We start from the raw sequence: 18,079 nt of genomic DNA, 5'->3' as shown, positions 1-18,079 counted from the left end.
TCTTCTTTTTGTCAATTCCATTCCTGTTTCAAAGTCTCAGATGCATAGTTTACATTAGAGAGAATGCAAGTGAATTTAGATATCATGAACACCAAGAAAAGGTGTAATTGGTCCTGAATATTACCAAAATACAGCTGGGTCAGTATAGGTAAATATTATGTAAGTTTGTCCTTCCCCAGCTTTTCTGATATGCATGGAGATTTATTCACAGAGGGCTTGATCTCATGCTCAGTGAAGTAAATGTCAATATCAAAGATCCTATTGATTTTAATGCTGCAGGATCAAGGCGAAGGGGCCTGGATGGAAACGCTCCCATTGACTTCAGTGGTCTTTGGATCAGGCCCATAACTCCCATTGGTGAGACTAGACAACAAAACTGAGCTCTCTGCTTTCATACACCTTGATTACCCTCATTTTGTGCCAAATTTTCCCCTCAGATGCACACACTCAAACAGAGCTCTCACTCACACCAATGGAAGCCACACACATGCATCCAGGGGTAGAATTTAGCCCCACATTAGGAAACTCAAGTTGATGTAAATATGGAGCCAACAGGTGAAAGGCAACATTTATCCACTAAACCACCCAGCTTCATTTCATACATAAATATATTTATACTCTAGTAAAAAACCCTTATGATATATACTTACCACATGACGCCCAGGGGAATTATACAAAGACCAGCTGATAAGAGGAAACTAAAGCCTGGAAACCAAGCTACAGTGGCTGCATAGAGACTATTAAAAACTGCGAGCGAAATGGCACTAGTCAAAACTTCCAAACAGGCAATGCAAGCAAACACAGCACCTGTTAAAATAAAAATATCTGGATAACAATACAGTGCTCTGCAAGTATTGAAATGAAAGTCATTCACTTTGGTCAGAGAAGAGGATTAATAAAAAAATACAAAAGATCCACTACAGTTACAATTCCACATCGTACAATTTCTGTACAGCATCACTGTTAGAATGCTTTACCAGCGGACCACCTTCACAATTATTCTTGTTAAGTGACAAGAGCGTGTTGCCAGTGGAGATTATCTTTACTACCAATCTGCCCATGTATCTCCTCTCTTGAATCTTTTCATAACACCAGCTGTTCTTCCAAATCAAACAACTCATTCTCACTTGCAAAGTTCTGTGCAACTCCACCTACTATCTCTTCCCTTTTCCTGCTCTCCTCTTCTACTTTTCCTCTATGTCCATCTTTTCCACACTTTGTTGTTTCTTTCATGCTACTCCTTATATGCTGAACAGCTTCCAGCTAATGTTCAACAAGGGTCTAATCCAACAAAGCAAGTGCTTTGCTGGATCAAGACTTCAGTGCCTCTATCCTCTTCCTCCATTTCCAGAAATAAAAAATGCTACATTACCTCAGTCTGCACTTTTTCTATTATACTCCATCCGGATTACCCATTTAGACTGTATACTCTTTAGGAAAGAGCATCTTCTTTTGGCATGCTTGCCCATGGCACAGCATTATGTATGCTCATGGTGCTATATAGATAAAGTAACTGTAATAATTAAGCATAAAGAGGTCACAAATTCACATATTCATAGTTTCCAAGGCTGGAAGGGACCATTGTGATTAACTAGTCTGACCTCCTGTATAACAAAGGCCATAGAATTTCAACAAATAATTCCTAGGGCAGATCTTTTAGAAAACCATCCAATCTTGATTTAAAAATTGCCAGTGATGGAGAAGCCACCATGACCCTTGGTAAATTATTCCAATAGTTAATCACAAACAACGTTAAAAAATTATGCTTTATTTCTGGCCTGAATTTGTCTAGCTTCAACTTCCAGCCACTGGATTCTGTTATACCTTTCTCTGTTAGATTGAAGAGCCCCCATTATTAAATATTTGTTCCCCATGTAGATCCAAATAGATAGTAATCAAGTCACCCCTTAATCTTCTCTTTGTTATGCTAAACAGAATGAGCTCTTTGAGTAAATCACTATAAGGCAAACTGTCTCCTGCATCAAGCCACTCAACTATAGGCAATCCTAAAGAATGATATTTCCACATTTGTAGTTTCTTGGCAATGTGAATGATTACAGACCAGTACAGATAAAAACATCTTTGTTTTGCTAAATATATTATAAATATGAATAGCTCAAGAGAACTCTTTTGCAATAAATGAGCTGGCACTTTCACAAAGTATCAGTTTGGCTACTCAAAAGTCTGTGAGAGCATTTGGAGCTAGAGGTGCCAAAATATAGTACATACATACTTCAAACAATAAGCCATTCTTTACCAGCTTTAAATTAAACATCAGTGAAAAGATTGCAGAATAACAGGCTTCATTTCTGCACAACGTGTTTTTAGTTTTAAATCTAAACATCCGTGGTTTTATATAGGTAAGAATTAATGTTATGTCCTTTGGGAATTTTACTATAGCCGTGAGGCAGTGGTGCACAACTCAGTATCAGAGTCCTTAATTGTTTCTTTTCACCCTTTCAAGTGTTTCAAAGGTTGACCATCCACCCTTTGCCATTCGAAATATAATTTGTAATGGCTAACTAAACATGAGATGTATTTCTTTCTCTCAATGTGAAAACTTGCCGAATGTTAAAAGCACTTGTCAAGTCACAACTGTATAACAGAGCTTTACTTTTAACTTCACTTCCAGTTTTCAGGGGATCACTATTTTTAACCAAAATGCCAACCAATCTTTTAGGGTTTTTTCCCCCAATGGAGAAATTTTGGCCAGGTGTTAACAGCTAATCTTATTTACATTAACTTGGAAACAAAAATCACAAGGATTTTACTGAAATAAAATAGAGTGATAATAGATAGAACCTGAAATTTAAGAAATTACTTAAAAAAGCTAGTACAAGCAAAAAAATGTAACCCCTTCACACAAATATGTTTTAAACCTTTTATAATTTAGAGCCTATTTATTTTAAGATGCCTGGTGAATGTTCCTTTAATAAATTCAACTCACCTTGTTCACTAGCCAGAACCACTTTTGACAACATGGACCGTAGAACAGGAATGGGCATAAAACATAGAAGAGAGGGCACTCTCACTGCAAAACAATATAATTAGTCATGAGTCACTCAAATAACACACTTTAGAATTTAAAGGTGAACTGCAATTTTTTTTAAATGACCTAACTGCATTTTATGTACTGAAGGCTCCAAATAGTAAAAGTGATAGAAAATTCAAACCATAACTATTATTGTATTGTGACATAATTATCTTAAATTATATTAGCACAGAAAAACAGTCATAAACCCAGTATATATACACATGATATTAAAAACAGAAAGCCATAAGGAAGTGCTTTCATTCACTTGTCACACTTTTCATTTTTGAATTTACATTTAAAAGCCAATATGAACTTGTTGATTGAACATTACTTTTTTTGTTGTTGTTTTAAAAATATCTTTAGGTTCTTTTAAGGGATTAGCAGGCTTAATTATATAGAATATAACAATTTTCACATATTTCATTAATCTAAAGGGCCTGCTTTTGAACTAACCTAAAAACATGAGCAGTGTAGTTTTGGCAAAGGCAGCCATGACCATTCCTCCAATGTAAGAAAATATCCCGATGAAGACAATATAGATGTCCCTGAGACAATGTGAAAACAAGTATATTCCTAAAAAACTGGTCAGAGAAACAGAAGTGAATGCAGCTGCTCCATATCCTATGTAGAGTTCATTCCAGCAGAGAGGTTCATCTAGTTCATACAACGTAAAAAGAGAACTCCCACCTATCCAAGTAAAAAAATACATCATGAATGTAAAAAGCAATACAATGATTAAAGTTCGTTTTTTAGAAGTGGAAGTTTTAAAAAGCATGTACACTCCAGAAAATGTTTCTTTAAGGCCTTCAGTACAAGACACTGATGCATGCTGCTGGAATTCAGGTACATGTACTGTATCCTCCAGCCAAAATGTAATATAGAAAATATTAATAACGTGAAGTAGAGAAGCAACCACAAATGTCCATGGAAAGCCTAATCCTCTTATGAAGTAGCCGGAAGTCAGTCCTGCTACTCCAGATACAAGTCCAAAAATCAAATCAACCACAGCTATACGTATTGTTTTCTGCTTCTCTTCATTACATAGGTCAGCTATAAAGGCAAAGGCTCCTCCGAGGAAAGTTGCAATGCTTCCAAACAGTGAACCAAAAAATGCAACTGCAAACAAAATAGAGAGGGACAGGGAGAAATATGATAATGCACCAAGGAAAGCATTTGATATAAAAGCTCCCACTGAAGGCAGAACTAAAGATTTTTTGCGTCCATGACGATCCCCATCAGCTACAAGGACAATGGCAACCAAAATGCTGGGAACTGCGCCAGTTAAGTCCAACTGCATGAGAAAAAGAGAGGCCTTTTCTTGGACTTCCTGCAAAGGGAACAAAAAAATAATATGAAGCAGTTACCTATCCAAAAAATTCTACTGCTGTAACCTTTGTCCTCCCTCTCCCTTCCCTCAATATTGTCACTCTTTCTTGTTGTATTTTAACTTAGGACATGATCCTGAACACTCTCATTCAGGCAAGTAGTCCTTACTTGATGAGTAGTCGCAATGGAGTCAACAAGACTACTGTTGTGAGCACGCATTTGTAAGTTCAGGCCCCTATGCTGTGAGCCCTTCAGCGAAGGGGTTATTGGTCTGCTTCTGCTCTTACTGAAGTCGGTGATAAAACTACTACTACTACTATTTTATGGCCAGATGCTGGTTCCCACTCACAGGAAGCAGCACCTTACTCCACATGTAATCATATTGAAACATGCAATTTAATGCAGATAAGAGGGATCAGAATCTGGCCCTGAATGGGATTATTACAGAGCCCATGATATTTTACTTATCTGTAAAGTGTCATGCATATTGATAGTGCTACATCAATAAATAATAATGCACACAAAGGAAATACAGTAGAACCTCAGAGTTACCAACACCTCAGGAATGGAGGTTGTTCATAACTCTGAAACGTTCATATCTCTGAACAAAATGTTATGGTTGTTCTTTCAAAAGTTGACAACTGAACATTGACTTAATACAGTTTGAAACTTTACTATGTAGAAGAAAAATGCAGCTTTTAACCCTTTTACTTTAAATTAAACAAGCACAGAAACAGTTTCCTTACCTTGTCAAATCTTTTTATTAAACTTTCCCTTTATTTTTTAGTAGTTTATGTTTAACAAAGTACTGTACTGTATTTGCTTCTTTTTTAATTTTATTTTGTTTCTGCTGCTGCCTGATTGCATACTTCCAGTTCCAAATGAGATATATGATTGACTGGTCAGTTCGTAACTCTGAGGTTCTAGTGTATTGCATAAAAACTAACCGTACTGACACATCTATACTTAATATTATCACATCCCATGACGTGAGAAGCAAGACACGAGAAGTAATTATTCCACTCTACTCCACACTGATAAGGCCTCAGTTGAAGTACTGTGTCCAGGTCTGAGCACCACATTTCAGGAAAGATGTGGACAAATGGGAGAAACTCCAGAGGAGAGCAACAAAAATGATTAAAGGTCTATAAAACATGACCTATAAGGAAAGGCTGAAAAAGCTGGGCTTGTTTAGTTTGGAGAAGAGAAGACTGAGGGGGGACATGATAATAGTTTGCTGGTACACACAGGCATGGGAACAAGGGTGCTGCAGCACCCCCAGCCCATGCCCAGGGCTCTGCTCCTGGCCCCACCCGGGGTCCCAGCTGCCGGCCCCGCATCCAGGGACTTTGTTCCCAGTCCCAGCTCCCGGCCCCCTTACCCCGTCCGTGTCCCCCCTCTCAGAACCCCGGCTCTGGGAGGTTGTGCCCCCCACACACGACAGGTGTAAGGGGGGCATGAGGTAAAAAGTTTGGGGACCACTGCTTTACAGTTTCCTTAGCTGGCTTCCAGCACCCCCACTACAAAAAGTGTTCCAGCGCCACTGCCAGTACATAAAAGGTTGTTACAAGTAGGAGGGTGAAAAATTGTTCTCCCTTGGGCTGGTCTACACTGGGGGGGTGATCGATCCAAGATATGCAACTTCAGCTATGCGAATAGCGTAGCTGAAGTCGAAGCATCTTGGATCGAATTACCTGGGGTCCACATGGTGTGGGATCGACGGCCGCGGCTCCCCCGTTGACTGTGCTACCGCCACTCGCTCTGGTGGAGTTCCGGAGTCGACGGTGAGTGCGTTCGGGGATCGATATATCGCGTCTTAATGAGACACAATATATCGATCCCGGATAAATCGATTGCTACCCGCCGATACGGCAGGTAGTGAAGATGTACCCTTAACCTCTGAGGATAGTACATGAAGCAATGGGCTTAAATTGCAGCAAGGATGGTTACATTTGGACATTAGGAAAAACTTCCTGTCATGGTGGTTAAGCACTGGAACAAATTGCCTAGGGAGGCTGTGGAATCTCAGTCATTGGAGGTTTTTAAGAACAGGTTAGACCAACACCTGTCAGGAATGGTCTAGTTATGATATAGTCCTGCCTTGAGTGCAGGGGACTGGACTAGGTGATCTACTGAAATCCTTTACAGTCCTACACTTCTATGATTCTATGACCATCAACAAGTCTGTGAAGTCTTCCTGCAGAGTGGCAGTGTGAAGTACCTGGATAATTTACCTAACAGGTGCAAATACATTTAAAACCATTGGAAAGGAGTTCTCAGGCTCAGAAAGTCTCAGAATCACTAACCTCTAGTAAGAGAGGTATCAGGCTGTGCGTGTATTCCTATAAGATACAGGAGCTGCATTATAGCAATAAATAGATGCAAGAGTGGAGGAAGAACTTCTGAGTTCTTTTTATTCAATTTAATAAAAGTTTAAAAATAAAACACACTTGATGGACATAAATTAATGGCACGTTTGTGACTAATGGTAGTAAGTGAAAAGAATTAAAGAAAAAAGTTAAAGAAAAAACAGTAACGATATAAATCAAAGTTGATTTGATGATTATTTTGCACTTGACGCTGGTTGCTAGCAAATTCAGATCTTGGTTTGTGTTTAGTTACACGGGCAATACCAAAGGGCAGTCACTCCAGCAGCTGAAAAGGAAGTAACTCGATCAGCCTAGAGAGCAGCGGTAGGAAGGAAAGTGGTTCTCTGTGCACAAATCCCCATGTCATGCTATCAAACAGAACCAAAACTAATGTAAAAGGATTAAAGTCACTCTGAAAGTTCACTTGGAGCTTCCGAGGTATCATGAAGTGGTGGTGCTGGACTTTGTTTACTTGCAGGGTGGGAAGGAGGCATAGCCCTTCACGCCCACCCAGGGTGTTCTGAGATCCTGAAGAAAATTGAGTAGATCTTGAGGCAACCATGGAGGGCTCAGACCTTCACATGAAGAGCAAGCCCCCTTACACTCTTGTCTCCCTTATCCCATGCCCTTATGGCAGCACGGCTGCCTCAGAAGTCATATTATCATGGCCTTCCTGCCTGCACTAATGCCTGGGAATCTGACAGCCTGAATCTGGAACCAGGTTAAAATGGAGGATGATCCCTTGGTCCCTAACAACTCCCCCTGATAGGTTTTGGGCCAGATAAGTGGAGTTTTCTTCTGCTTTCATCCAGTTTCTATTTGCGAACAGAGAACAAGATATGGCGTAGCAGTGTTTCTCAAATGTGGCCACTGTGGGTGCATGCGGCCACCCAGGGTTTTTCTTGCAGCCACAGCCTCCTAGGCAGTGATTGGCGAGGGGGGGAGAGGGAGGGAGAAGCATTCACCCCTTCCCCGTGGCCACCAGTAGGGGTTGGGCCTCGCCCCCCTCTGGAGCCAGAAACACCAAAAGAGCAGTCAGCCAGTCTGAGTTCCCCCCTTTCCCAGGGGCAGTGGGGTTCAGGCTTCCGGCTTCAGCCTTGGGACGTTGGGCAGCAGGCTCCGGCCATGGGGCTTCAGGTTCCGGCCGCAGGGCTTCGGGCTCCATCCATCGACCGCGGGGCTTCGGCCCCCCGCTCACACTCTCCTTCATTGCCCATGGCTCCCACTGCCTCCCCTAGCCCTCCATTGCCCCCAGCCACCACTGCTTCCCTACCCAGCTCTCCATTCACAGCTTAATTTGTTCCGCGGCTTGCCAAGGTTGAGTAAGTCTGCTATAAAAAGCGATATTAACAAACCTATAAATATCAGTTTTCACAGGAGCAGACTTACTAGCTAGCAAGTAAAAAAAAAAAAAAAAAAAAACAGCAACCAAAAAGACAAAAGAAACAACAACAAAAAAAGACAAGGACGTGCAAAGCACCTTATTTTGTTTCTATTCTGTTTAGGTCCAGTAAAGAACTGTACATTATTTTTATTATTGAGTCTGAAAACTCCCCTACATAAATAAATTACAATGATTTGGACATGGATATGTGCATATTTATTTGTTTTTCCTAAAGTTAATTAAGTATTTTAGGAAAAACTGTCAGAGCAGCCACCAAAAAATTTCTTGTGAGAACCCCTGGCCTAGACAGTGAGAAAGGAAGCAACTTGATCAACACAAAAAGAGGGAAGGGCCCTGTCTACAGAGTGCACTGGTGCAAAGGAAAGACAAGCATCATGAATGGAGAGTAGTGTTAGGAAAGGAAGTAATTTATCCTAGAGAGAGAGGGGTGGGGGGGGGGGAGCATGAGAAGGGAAACTACTTGCTCTGCTGTGACAGCAGCAATGGGAAGGGAAGCAATAGCCTGCAGACAAATGGGCATAACGAACAAAGCAGAGGCATCTTGTGAGACGAGGATTAACTGCAGTTGTGAAGACAGCGAAAAAATTGATTCATGGGTAGCACTTTTTGTACAGTTAAGCAGCAAACAGAACCTTAGGATGTTCCATGTTATATGCAATGTTTCTTTACTAAAGCGGGCACTCCAATACTACAGCTGGCACACCACAGTGATGAGCATCATAGAAATGCCAATACATTGGTAATAAAACTCTACTTTACCATATTGTCCCACCCCATCCCACACAGGAATGCTCAGGGTACTGAATAAACCATACCATAAAACAGTCTAAAACTCATACAGATATGATAGCTAAAAACCCAACACCCTTAATAACATTAAACAAGAAGAGAAAAATGGCATACGTGTGTGTGTTTTGGAGGAGAAAGTCCAACACACGCAAAAAAGGAGGCGAGATGCTCAACTCCTGTAAATCACCCATCTCCATTAATTTCACTGGAATTACCCTGGCTTGCACCATCTGATCTAGTTCAAGGACGGGGGAGGGGGACATATGCCACATTTAGAATGCATGAACACTATCAATGAACAGTTCAAGCATTGATAAAGTAAATGAAAATGAACATAAAAAACTATGGGCCAACTCTTCAGCTCGTTCAAACCAACACAACTCCATTGAAATCAATAGAGCTACACAGATTTAGAGCAGCAGAGAATCTGGCCCTATTTTCTTAATGTGCAAATCCACTACACTCTAAAATATGATTATACAGAACAAAAAATCCGAGAATACAAAATTAAATGGATGAAAATGAAGAATTCCTTGATTTAAATAAGGATTAAGTTAAGTGAGGAATGTTGTGCCTGAGGCTGAACAATGAGCAGGACAGGACAAATTGATAGCGGCTCGTACAATTAAAGAATGTTACATACTAGCAAAGGATACTGCATGCCCTGTATGATAAATACTGTTTCAATAGAACTCCTCTGAGCTCAGTTAAAAGAGATTTTGTTCAATCCAGCAATCAGAAAGCACCAGCTTTCATTCCAGTGAATTCTGAACCTCTTTTTAATTAATTATAAAATGAATATATTTCCCCAAATCCTATGAGATAATGAATCCAAGTGCCGCAAAGGCCTTATCCATCTTTGACTAAATCTTATATAACCTTACAGACCCCAAACGCTCTCCTATTGTCTTACATTTATTTTCTCATTTTGCCCTGACACTGTTGAGATTGAAAAGCCCCTCCCAACCCTAAAAACAAAGGAACTACACAAGATGAACAGAGAGGACAATTTGTCTCTTCCTGAGCGGCTGATAGAAACAGAATTTAAGGAACACCACAGCAAAATGTAGGGCATGTATAAAAGTCACTAGTATCTTGGACTCCCAGGAAAATCCAGAATACCTGGTGCAAATATAATCTCAGCAAAGTGTCTGGAGTTTAAATTTCTCAGCCTACTGTTTTCACCCACTTGCAGATAGAATTCTTTCTCAGTGTGGAATCCTGGCCCCATGGAAGCCAATAGGGATTTTGCCATTTACATCAATGGGGCAAGAATTTCATGCTCAGATGCTATGGTGATGAGTGTGGTGTAAAACACAGGCAGACAGACAAAATCTTGATTATTTCAGAGTTTACAGCTACCTGAGGCCTGTAGTGATGAAATAATGGGAACTGGAAATTGGCAGGGCATGGGCAACAGAAACGTTCTGCAGGACAAGATCCTGCTTACTGGAGACCCATTGCCATGAACAGAGTTATCCAAACACTGAGAATGTAAAACTAGTTATTTATTATGCATCCTTTATGTCAAATAATTGCAGTGAGCAACTGTGTGAAAAAGTAAATTCACAATGATCTTGTTGCAAGAAGCCATTTGAAATTCAGCTGACTCATGGTTAATAAGCGCTTTTTTCAAGGCTTTGCATGTAGTGGGAAAGTTTTATTTTTCGAAGCATGTACGGTCACGTTTTGAAAAAAAGCTTGAATTTCAGGGTTTTCCAGCAAATGTCAACTACAGAAAAAAAAAAAATCAAACTACGTTTTTGTGAAGTTTAACTACATTTCCAGATCAGAAATCTGCAGCTGGCAGATTTTTTATCATTTATGGGTTTTGTAGTTGCAATAACGAAAACAACATGACAGTATATGGCTATGTCTACACTAGTACTTTTGTCGGTAAAACTTTTGTCATTCAGGGATGTGGGAAAAAAAAAAAAAAAAAAACACACACCGTCTGACATAAGTTTCACCAACAGAAGCGCCGGTGCAGACAGCACCATGTCAGCGGGAAATGCTCCCCCGCCGACATAGATACTGCCACTCGTTGGGGGTGGTTTAATTATGCCAACGGGAGAGCTCTCCCGTCGGAATAGAGCTGCTACACAGAAGACTTTACAGCGGCGCAGCGGCAGCGGTACACCTGTGCCACTGTAAGGTCTGTAGTGTAGACATAGCCTATGCGTGACACTAAGAACCCCTCAATGCCAACTGGCAAAGGGCTCACTGTTCTGTCAGCAACTCCAATCAGGCCTCACAAACTCACTACACCTAACACATTGCTGTCACAGTAGTTATCCATAAAGAATGTTGTGTGAGGTATGAAATGAAAGTCAATGACACGCTGGCCATTAATATCATTGTGAAGTGTATGTATTAATACTATATGAGGAACTGAGTATATGTACTGATAATATGCTTTAAAGTCTGTAACCAAACAAAGGGAGAAAGAAGTTTCTTCCAGGAGGAAAGATAGTTATTACTGTCATAAAACAATGGAAGCTACATTTGCATGTAAAGTCGACAGGAAAGACAGGTTGACGGGGGCAGGAGTGATGTGAACACAATATGGCACCAATGCAGTGGAGAACAAACAGCAGGAATGCTTTCAAAGGTTTACTGGGCTATAACAGGGATGCAAGAACAACTCCCATTATCCATTTCGCTGAGGAACACTCTTAGTGAGGGGGTGATTTGTGAAGGAATAGATCCTAGATTGACTGAAAACCAGCAAGCTCTGCAGAAAGACTTCTGAGGGTGAGAAACTACTTTAGACAAGGGTTGTAGCCTGTTAAGTTTTTATCTCTGGAAAGTGTTATAGTTTTGTTTTATTTGTAACCATTTTTGTTCCCCTTAGTCTTTCTCAATACTCATTTGAATCTGTGAATCTCTGTTCTTTGTTAATAAACAATTACAGTGCTGTGTTGCTATAAAGGACCTGATCCTGAGTTGTAACCATCCATCTGTGTAACCACCCAGCTGTGTGTACACTATCTCTTTAGGGGCAGCTTACCTGGTAATTACTGAGAGTGTCCAGCGACAGTGGCTGGACACTAGGGGGGGCGGGGGGGGGGGGGGGAGGAATGCTTGTGGGAGGAACTGAGATACACCAAGACTTAAACTTGCAGGCAAAGTAAGGGCTGGAAAAGTTCTGAGGAGTTTGTTTGGGTGGCTAACTGACCATGAGTGCCAGAGAACTGAAAAACAGTAAATCTGTCTTTTACTAAGACAGGGGGTAACATGGTGACCTCTGGTTCTGGACACCCTGAGAAAGTATCACAATATACCAAAATTCATCTACCTAAAACACAGCATGCAGTAAGAGCTAATACTGGATGAAAATACCTGTTGTGGGTGATGTACAAAGACTATTAAGAGAAAAAGCCTAGATCCACAAACCCAACTTTTAGGTGCCTTGGAAAAATCATTGGAATTCACAAACCCTGAGCTAAGTGCCTAGGTTCCCTATATAATTTATGAGGAGAGGTAGGCACCTGAGAATAGGATCCATAAAAGCTGGCACATTCTCCTCTTTGTCTAGCCCCATTAATATTTAATTGTTTAATACAAAGTGGACTAGCTTCAGCAAGAAAAACCCACCTCAGAATATTCTGAAGCCCAGTGGTTGGAGCTTTCCCCAGAGAAGTGGAAAACCCCTATTCAAATCCCTTCTCCTCACAAGGCAGAGGGGGTAATTGAAACAGGGTCTCCTGTATCTGGGGTGAGTATCCTAACCACTGAGCTAAAGGTTATAAAGGAAGGTCTCCTCTTGGCCATTTTGTGAAGAGTTAGGCATGCTTGCTGAATTGGGCCCAGCAGGCAAGCTAGGCAGGGGAACACCTACTTTCACCTGGCTTGAGGACCACACTGCAGCTTAGGCATGAGACAGGTGTCAGGTCACCTACCTGAGCAATGCACATGCTCAGAGGCACAAACTTTGACAGCTGGGGCACTTTTACAGTGAAAATTTAGGTGCTGAGTGAGATTAGGTGCCTACAGAGTTAGGCTGCAGCTGAGCAGGTGGATTGTGGATCCCAGTAGGACATAAATTCCTTTTAGATCTGGGCCAAAAAAACCTTGATCTAGCCAAAAGCATCCACAGACTTCCACTTCACAAGAACCTCAGGAGACCATGAGTTCTGGTTCAGGTCCAGCTAATAAAAGGTCAAATTGACTTGCAATGGACGCCTCTCTGTCTCTCCAAAAAGAACAGCTATGCAGCCAAACATTGCAGCCGGGAGGAGTGGAGAGTTCACGTGTTCTCCTCCTGTGCTCTAAAAGTTATTCCAGTTCAATAGCTAGCTCTCCGGCTGTGTGATGCTGGAAGAGAGGTGAGTAAGGTCTTGGCAGCCCAGCCTCAGGTTTTTTGAGTTTATTTGTGTTCAATTACATGCTGCAGAGCTAGTGTGATCAGTGCCTACTAGCAGCTCTACATCGATTAACAGATTGCGAAAGGTGCCTCCTATCCCCAATCACCAGAAAGCGGCTGGGTCTCTTCCCAATTGCACCTGTGGATCATGCACAGCTGCTTTCTTGCTATTGAATTAAAGCTCCATAGTTTGGGTCAGCCAGGAAGAGCGGTTTATGCTTCTACTGGACTCTGACTCCCATAGGAGGAGTGACAAAGCCCTGGCTGGGATGATTTAGTTGGGATTAGGTCCTGCTTTGAGCAGGGGGTTGGACCAGATGACCTCCTGAGGTCCCTTCCAACCCTGATATTCTACGATTTGGGAGGTAGAAGCCAAGTAATCAATACTAAAGGGGATTAATGGGAATCATAAATGGCCTACCTTGGCTAATCTGTCAGCCAAAATATATATATATATATATATATATATATAGAGAGAGAGAGAGAGAGAGAGAGAGAGAGACCGACCTCTGGCAAAAATTCAACTTTGCCCTCTTTTAAGTTTTTCCTTAGCTGACTAGTCTCCTGACAAATGAGGAAGAACTGTCATGGTAGAAAGCCTGAGCTATTCCTCTGAGCAAGTTCAATGGAGTCCACATATGGCATTGACAAGCATGCACTTGTTATATATGGCAAGTGGGCTAGGTAGACTGGATGCCCCATTCTTGAGAAGGGGCAGTGCAGAATACCAAATCAGAAAATGTATGGTAGCATCCCAGAGATTCAGACCTAGGATTGCGCAAAATCCCTCACTTCAAGTGCTACTTAGAGTTTTACAACAATCCCTTTCTCTGGTTTTGGAATTATGTCAGCTGATGGTTTCTTATTAACACATGCCTTTTTTATAACTCACAAATCCATGTCAACTACCACTTTCCCCTAATTGTAAAGGAAGCTGTGGTGTAACGGGATTCTAATCAGTATCTAATTAAAAGAAGAGTAAATTGTACAAATAATTTTAAAATATGCTTTAAATGTTTTTAAAAGGATCATTAACAATCAAATGAAGAGTTGCCATCCTTATATTCTGACAATACAGAAAATGAATGTCACTATTGGCATGAATGAGAAATCAGAGATTTTCAAAGGTGTTGAAAGAGCAGTTCAGTTAAATACATATTTTAAAATTCTCTTTAATTTCCTCCTCCTGGTCTCCCATCCCTGTCTGATGTCATCTCTCCCTGTAGAATGCTATATCTATCTAACCAAGGCCCTGCTCCTGCAAAGACTGACATACATGTTTAACTTGACACATGGAGTAGTCCCACTGAAGTCAAAGGTATTAATCACACTGCGTAAAGTTTAACACATGCATACATCTTTGCAGGATCGGGGCCCTAGTTTCTATACTTCTCAGCGTAAGGGCACTATCTTCTTTTTGGGCCAAACCCTGTAAGGGAGTGGTTCTCAACCTGCAGTCCAATCAGCATACAGCTGCAGCACATCCTCAGGGCCATACAGGTAGTATATATGTTGTGTAGGTGCGACCCACATAACACAGAGAGCTGCATATGCAGCCCACAATGGTAAATAGGTTGAGAACCACTGCTCTAAGATAATGTGCACCCTCAACTCCTAGTGACTTCAGAGGGAACTGAATGTCCTCAGCATCTTGCTGAGTTGATTCTTTGTAAACACTATACACACCTATAGCACCATATAAATATTAATGAAATCATCATTTTATAACAATTAAGCCACTGTTAATTAAATATTTATCTAGTACTCACTGCAAATTTTCCTTTGTAATATGTTTTCTTTCCTACTTCCCCCTCTCCCCCTCCTTACCTTCTGTTTGATGTAGACTGGGTTACTTCTGTTTAGTTCACAGTAAGTAGTGTTGTTATTTTCTATTAAACTGGAGTTGCTTCCTTCTTCCCATAGCCTCCGATAAATATACTGCTGAATCAGTGGTACGGTCAAGAAGTAGGCAAAAGTGTAAATGATGATGACAGGTTCCACTAATAAAACTTTCCTCATGTCTGGATTGCCCTTCAATTCTCTGTTCAGAAAGGAAGAGCATGCATTAGCTGTCCGATACAAAAGGAACACACATACTAGTGTTTCAATATAGTCTAAAATTCAGGTGAGAGTGGTTTTGCACACCAGAGAGAAAGGAAGTGTCAGCTGGTAATTCTCTGCCAGTTACTGAGGAGCTTACACTGTTTTGAACCAAGCTTGGTTTTAGATTGCTAGTGTGTAATTTATATTGCTAAAAATCTGAGTCACAAATGAGTTGCACATTTAATTCAGCTTCTATTTTAGCCAGTCAACTATTTAACTAGTTAAAAAGAACTGAAAAGTTGGTGATGTCTTTTTTTCCTCACTATTGTTCTCCTTGTTTACGTTTTGCCATGTTCAGTAGTTTCTTAAAAACATGTATTTTAAAATTCTAAAAGTAGTTAATCAGTAAAGGATCATTTTAAAACTCGCATATCACACTGTTTTAGAGAACCCAAAGGCAGACATCTTCCCTCCCCAAATAAAATGTCAGGTCTTGCTACTCTCTCTGGGGTTGTTTATTCAGCTGCTCCAAGATATAGCCCAGTTATTCAAAGTCCGGATGTGCAAAATGACCAAAATTACAAGCAGTAGTAGCGAGATCACTTTATGTCATGTGACATTGCCCCTCCCCCCCACATAAAAACAAACTATTTTCAGTGTTAGCAAAAATTCATGTTTGTGTGTATCTAAGCGTTCAGGTATCATCTCAATGTCTGTGTGGCACGTCTTGGTCTGATAACGTGTGTGTCACTATCTCTAGTATGCCTTAGTGGCTGTGTGCACTGCTCTACACGGCAAAAAAAGTGTGTTCTTACTCACCTTAGCTAACCCATGTTAAAAGAGCAGTGAAGACAGGGCAGATGGGCTTTTACCTGGGGTGAGCAGATCCAGTTCAACCGTAGGCTCCCCTATAGGCTTTAAGCCACTGTGCCTGAATGGCAGGGTGGGTGTTGTCTGTCTCTCCCCATGTGTGAGTGTGTTGTGTGTGCTTCTAGCGCCTGTTCCTGTGCGGATTCTAGGGGTATTCCTGTCCCAGTGTCTCCCCCTGCATGGGCTGTGGGCAGGGGCGGCTCTAGGCACCAGCAAAGCAAGCAGGTGCTTGGGGCAACCCATTTGCAGGGGCAGAAAGCCGGCAGGGATCCAGCCTGGGAGCTGAAAACCAACAGGGGGCCCTGGGCGCTGTAGTTCCTTGGTTAGCTCCCTGCCTATAGAGCCCACCCTGGAGCAGGGAAAGAACTACATTTCCCAGCATTCCCTTGGCCGCCATCAACAGGAAAGGGAGGGGGAGGGAGTATGGTAGCTGAAACCTCATGCTGCAGCTTGCTGTGAATGGAGAGCTCCCTGCTACAGCGGGGTGACACTGTGAATGGGGAACAAGTATGCCCAAGGAGTAGAAGGCTTTGGCCCAGATATCCCCTTCAGAAGACATCCCCAGACTCGATTAGGGATACTGGTGTGACCTCACCTTGCAGCCCCCAAAGAAAGAATTGGGTGGATTAAATGGGCAGTGCCCCTCTCTATCTGAAGCCTAGCAAAGGAGGTACGTGGATCCCATTAGAATTTAAAATGAAAAGTAAGGGAGGGGAGGCTCTACTGGACCTGGGCAGCTTTAGATACTGTACCAGGCACGTAGGAGGATTTCCACTTCTGAGCCATGGAAGCAGAAATTGACTTTTCCTTTCCAGATTTAGCTCATATTCAGAAAGGGAATCTAGCACCTGCCTTCCAGATTTGAACACCTCAAAATTCAGGAGTGCTCAAGCTCAATTTGGGCAGCTGTTACTTCACTTCCCCCAAATCAAATATACTGATCCACTGTAACTTGCTGTAGAAAAAGGAGGATAAAATTGAGCAGGAAATGCTTCCCAGTGGTTTTTAGGACTGGAATTGCTATTTCAACAGCCATTGCTTTTTTTTTTTTTTTTTTTTTTTTTTTAAGTTTTATTTGTTTAAAAGGAAGACAGTGATATTGCATTGGCAAATTCCCCACAGAAACAAAGAGTGGAACAAAAGAATAATAATGACCCACCCTGGGAGCAAGTTACCAGTGACCCAGGGCTGGGGCAGAAGGGGGGGGGCAGGTGGGGTGGGGGGCGGGGAAGAGCTCAGGGCTGGGGCAGCAGGGGGTGTGTGGGTGGGGGGATACTGGTGAGAGGGAAGGGGGGAGCCCAGAGCTGGGGTGTGGAGGGGGAGAGCCCAGGGCTGGAGTGGCAGGGGGTGCAGGTGGGGGGAGAGCCCAGGACTGGGGCAGCAGGGGAGTGGGGGGGGGGGGAGCCCAGGACTGGGGAGGGGGCAGCCAAAAATTTTTTGCTTGGGAAGGCAAAAAACCTGGAGCCAGCCCTGGCTGTGGGGTGCTGCAGGCTCAGTGGGTCTCCCCCTGCGCGTGCTGTGGGCTGCTGCAGGCTCAGAGTGTGTCTCCCCACGCAGGCTGTGGGGTGCCTCAGGCTCAGGGTGTGTCTCCCCTGCACAGGCTCTGGGGTGCTGGTGCAGCTCAGTGTGTGGCTGGCCGCGCTGTGAGTGTTGGGTGCAATGTGCTGGCTGGGGGAATAGGAAAGATGCCCTCCCCGCCGCCCCACACCCCGGCAGCGCCCTCACCTCCTCTGCAGTGCCTGCCGCTGGCGGCCGCGAATCCCCCACCGGCTGGCACCCGCAGAGCTCCGGCCCAGGCAGCAGCAGGGATTCGTGCTCCCCGGCTAGCTGCTGCGCCGGGCTGCTCCCAAACATTGATACGTCAAACCCGGAACCCG

The 18,079-nt window shown here is 42.5% G+C and overlaps 1 protein-coding gene across 2 annotated transcripts in view; it reads right to left on the bottom strand.

The window, feature by feature from the left end:
• The window catches only part of SLC46A3 (solute carrier family 46 member 3), a 23,556-nt gene extending 5,477 nt beyond the window's left edge, over positions 1–18,079 (bottom strand). The window contains exons 1-5 of one of the 2 annotated variants that reach the window (XM_005286642.5): positions 17,928–18,079; positions 15,117–15,330; positions 3,488–4,361; positions 2,948–3,031; positions 651–807 (exon numbers count right to left, since the gene is read on the bottom strand). In XM_005286642.5, coding sequence (XP_005286699.2) covers positions 651–807; positions 2,948–3,031; positions 3,488–4,361; positions 15,117–15,308 — 1,307 coding nt within the window. In that variant the 5' untranslated portion in view covers positions 15,309–15,330; positions 17,928–18,079. The remainder of the gene's footprint in view (positions 1–650; positions 808–2,947; positions 3,032–3,487; positions 4,362–15,116; positions 15,331–17,927) is intronic. The other variant, XM_042842842.2, reaches the window with a different exon arrangement.

This window comes from Chrysemys picta, chromosome 1, assembly GCF_011386835.1.
Source record: "Chrysemys picta bellii isolate R12L10 chromosome 1, ASM1138683v2, whole genome shotgun sequence".
Classification (NCBI taxonomy): Eukaryota; Metazoa; Chordata; order Testudines; family Emydidae; genus Chrysemys; species Chrysemys picta.
Note: the sequence above shows the minus strand (reverse complement) of the source record. Positions and strands in the feature narration are given on the sequence as shown.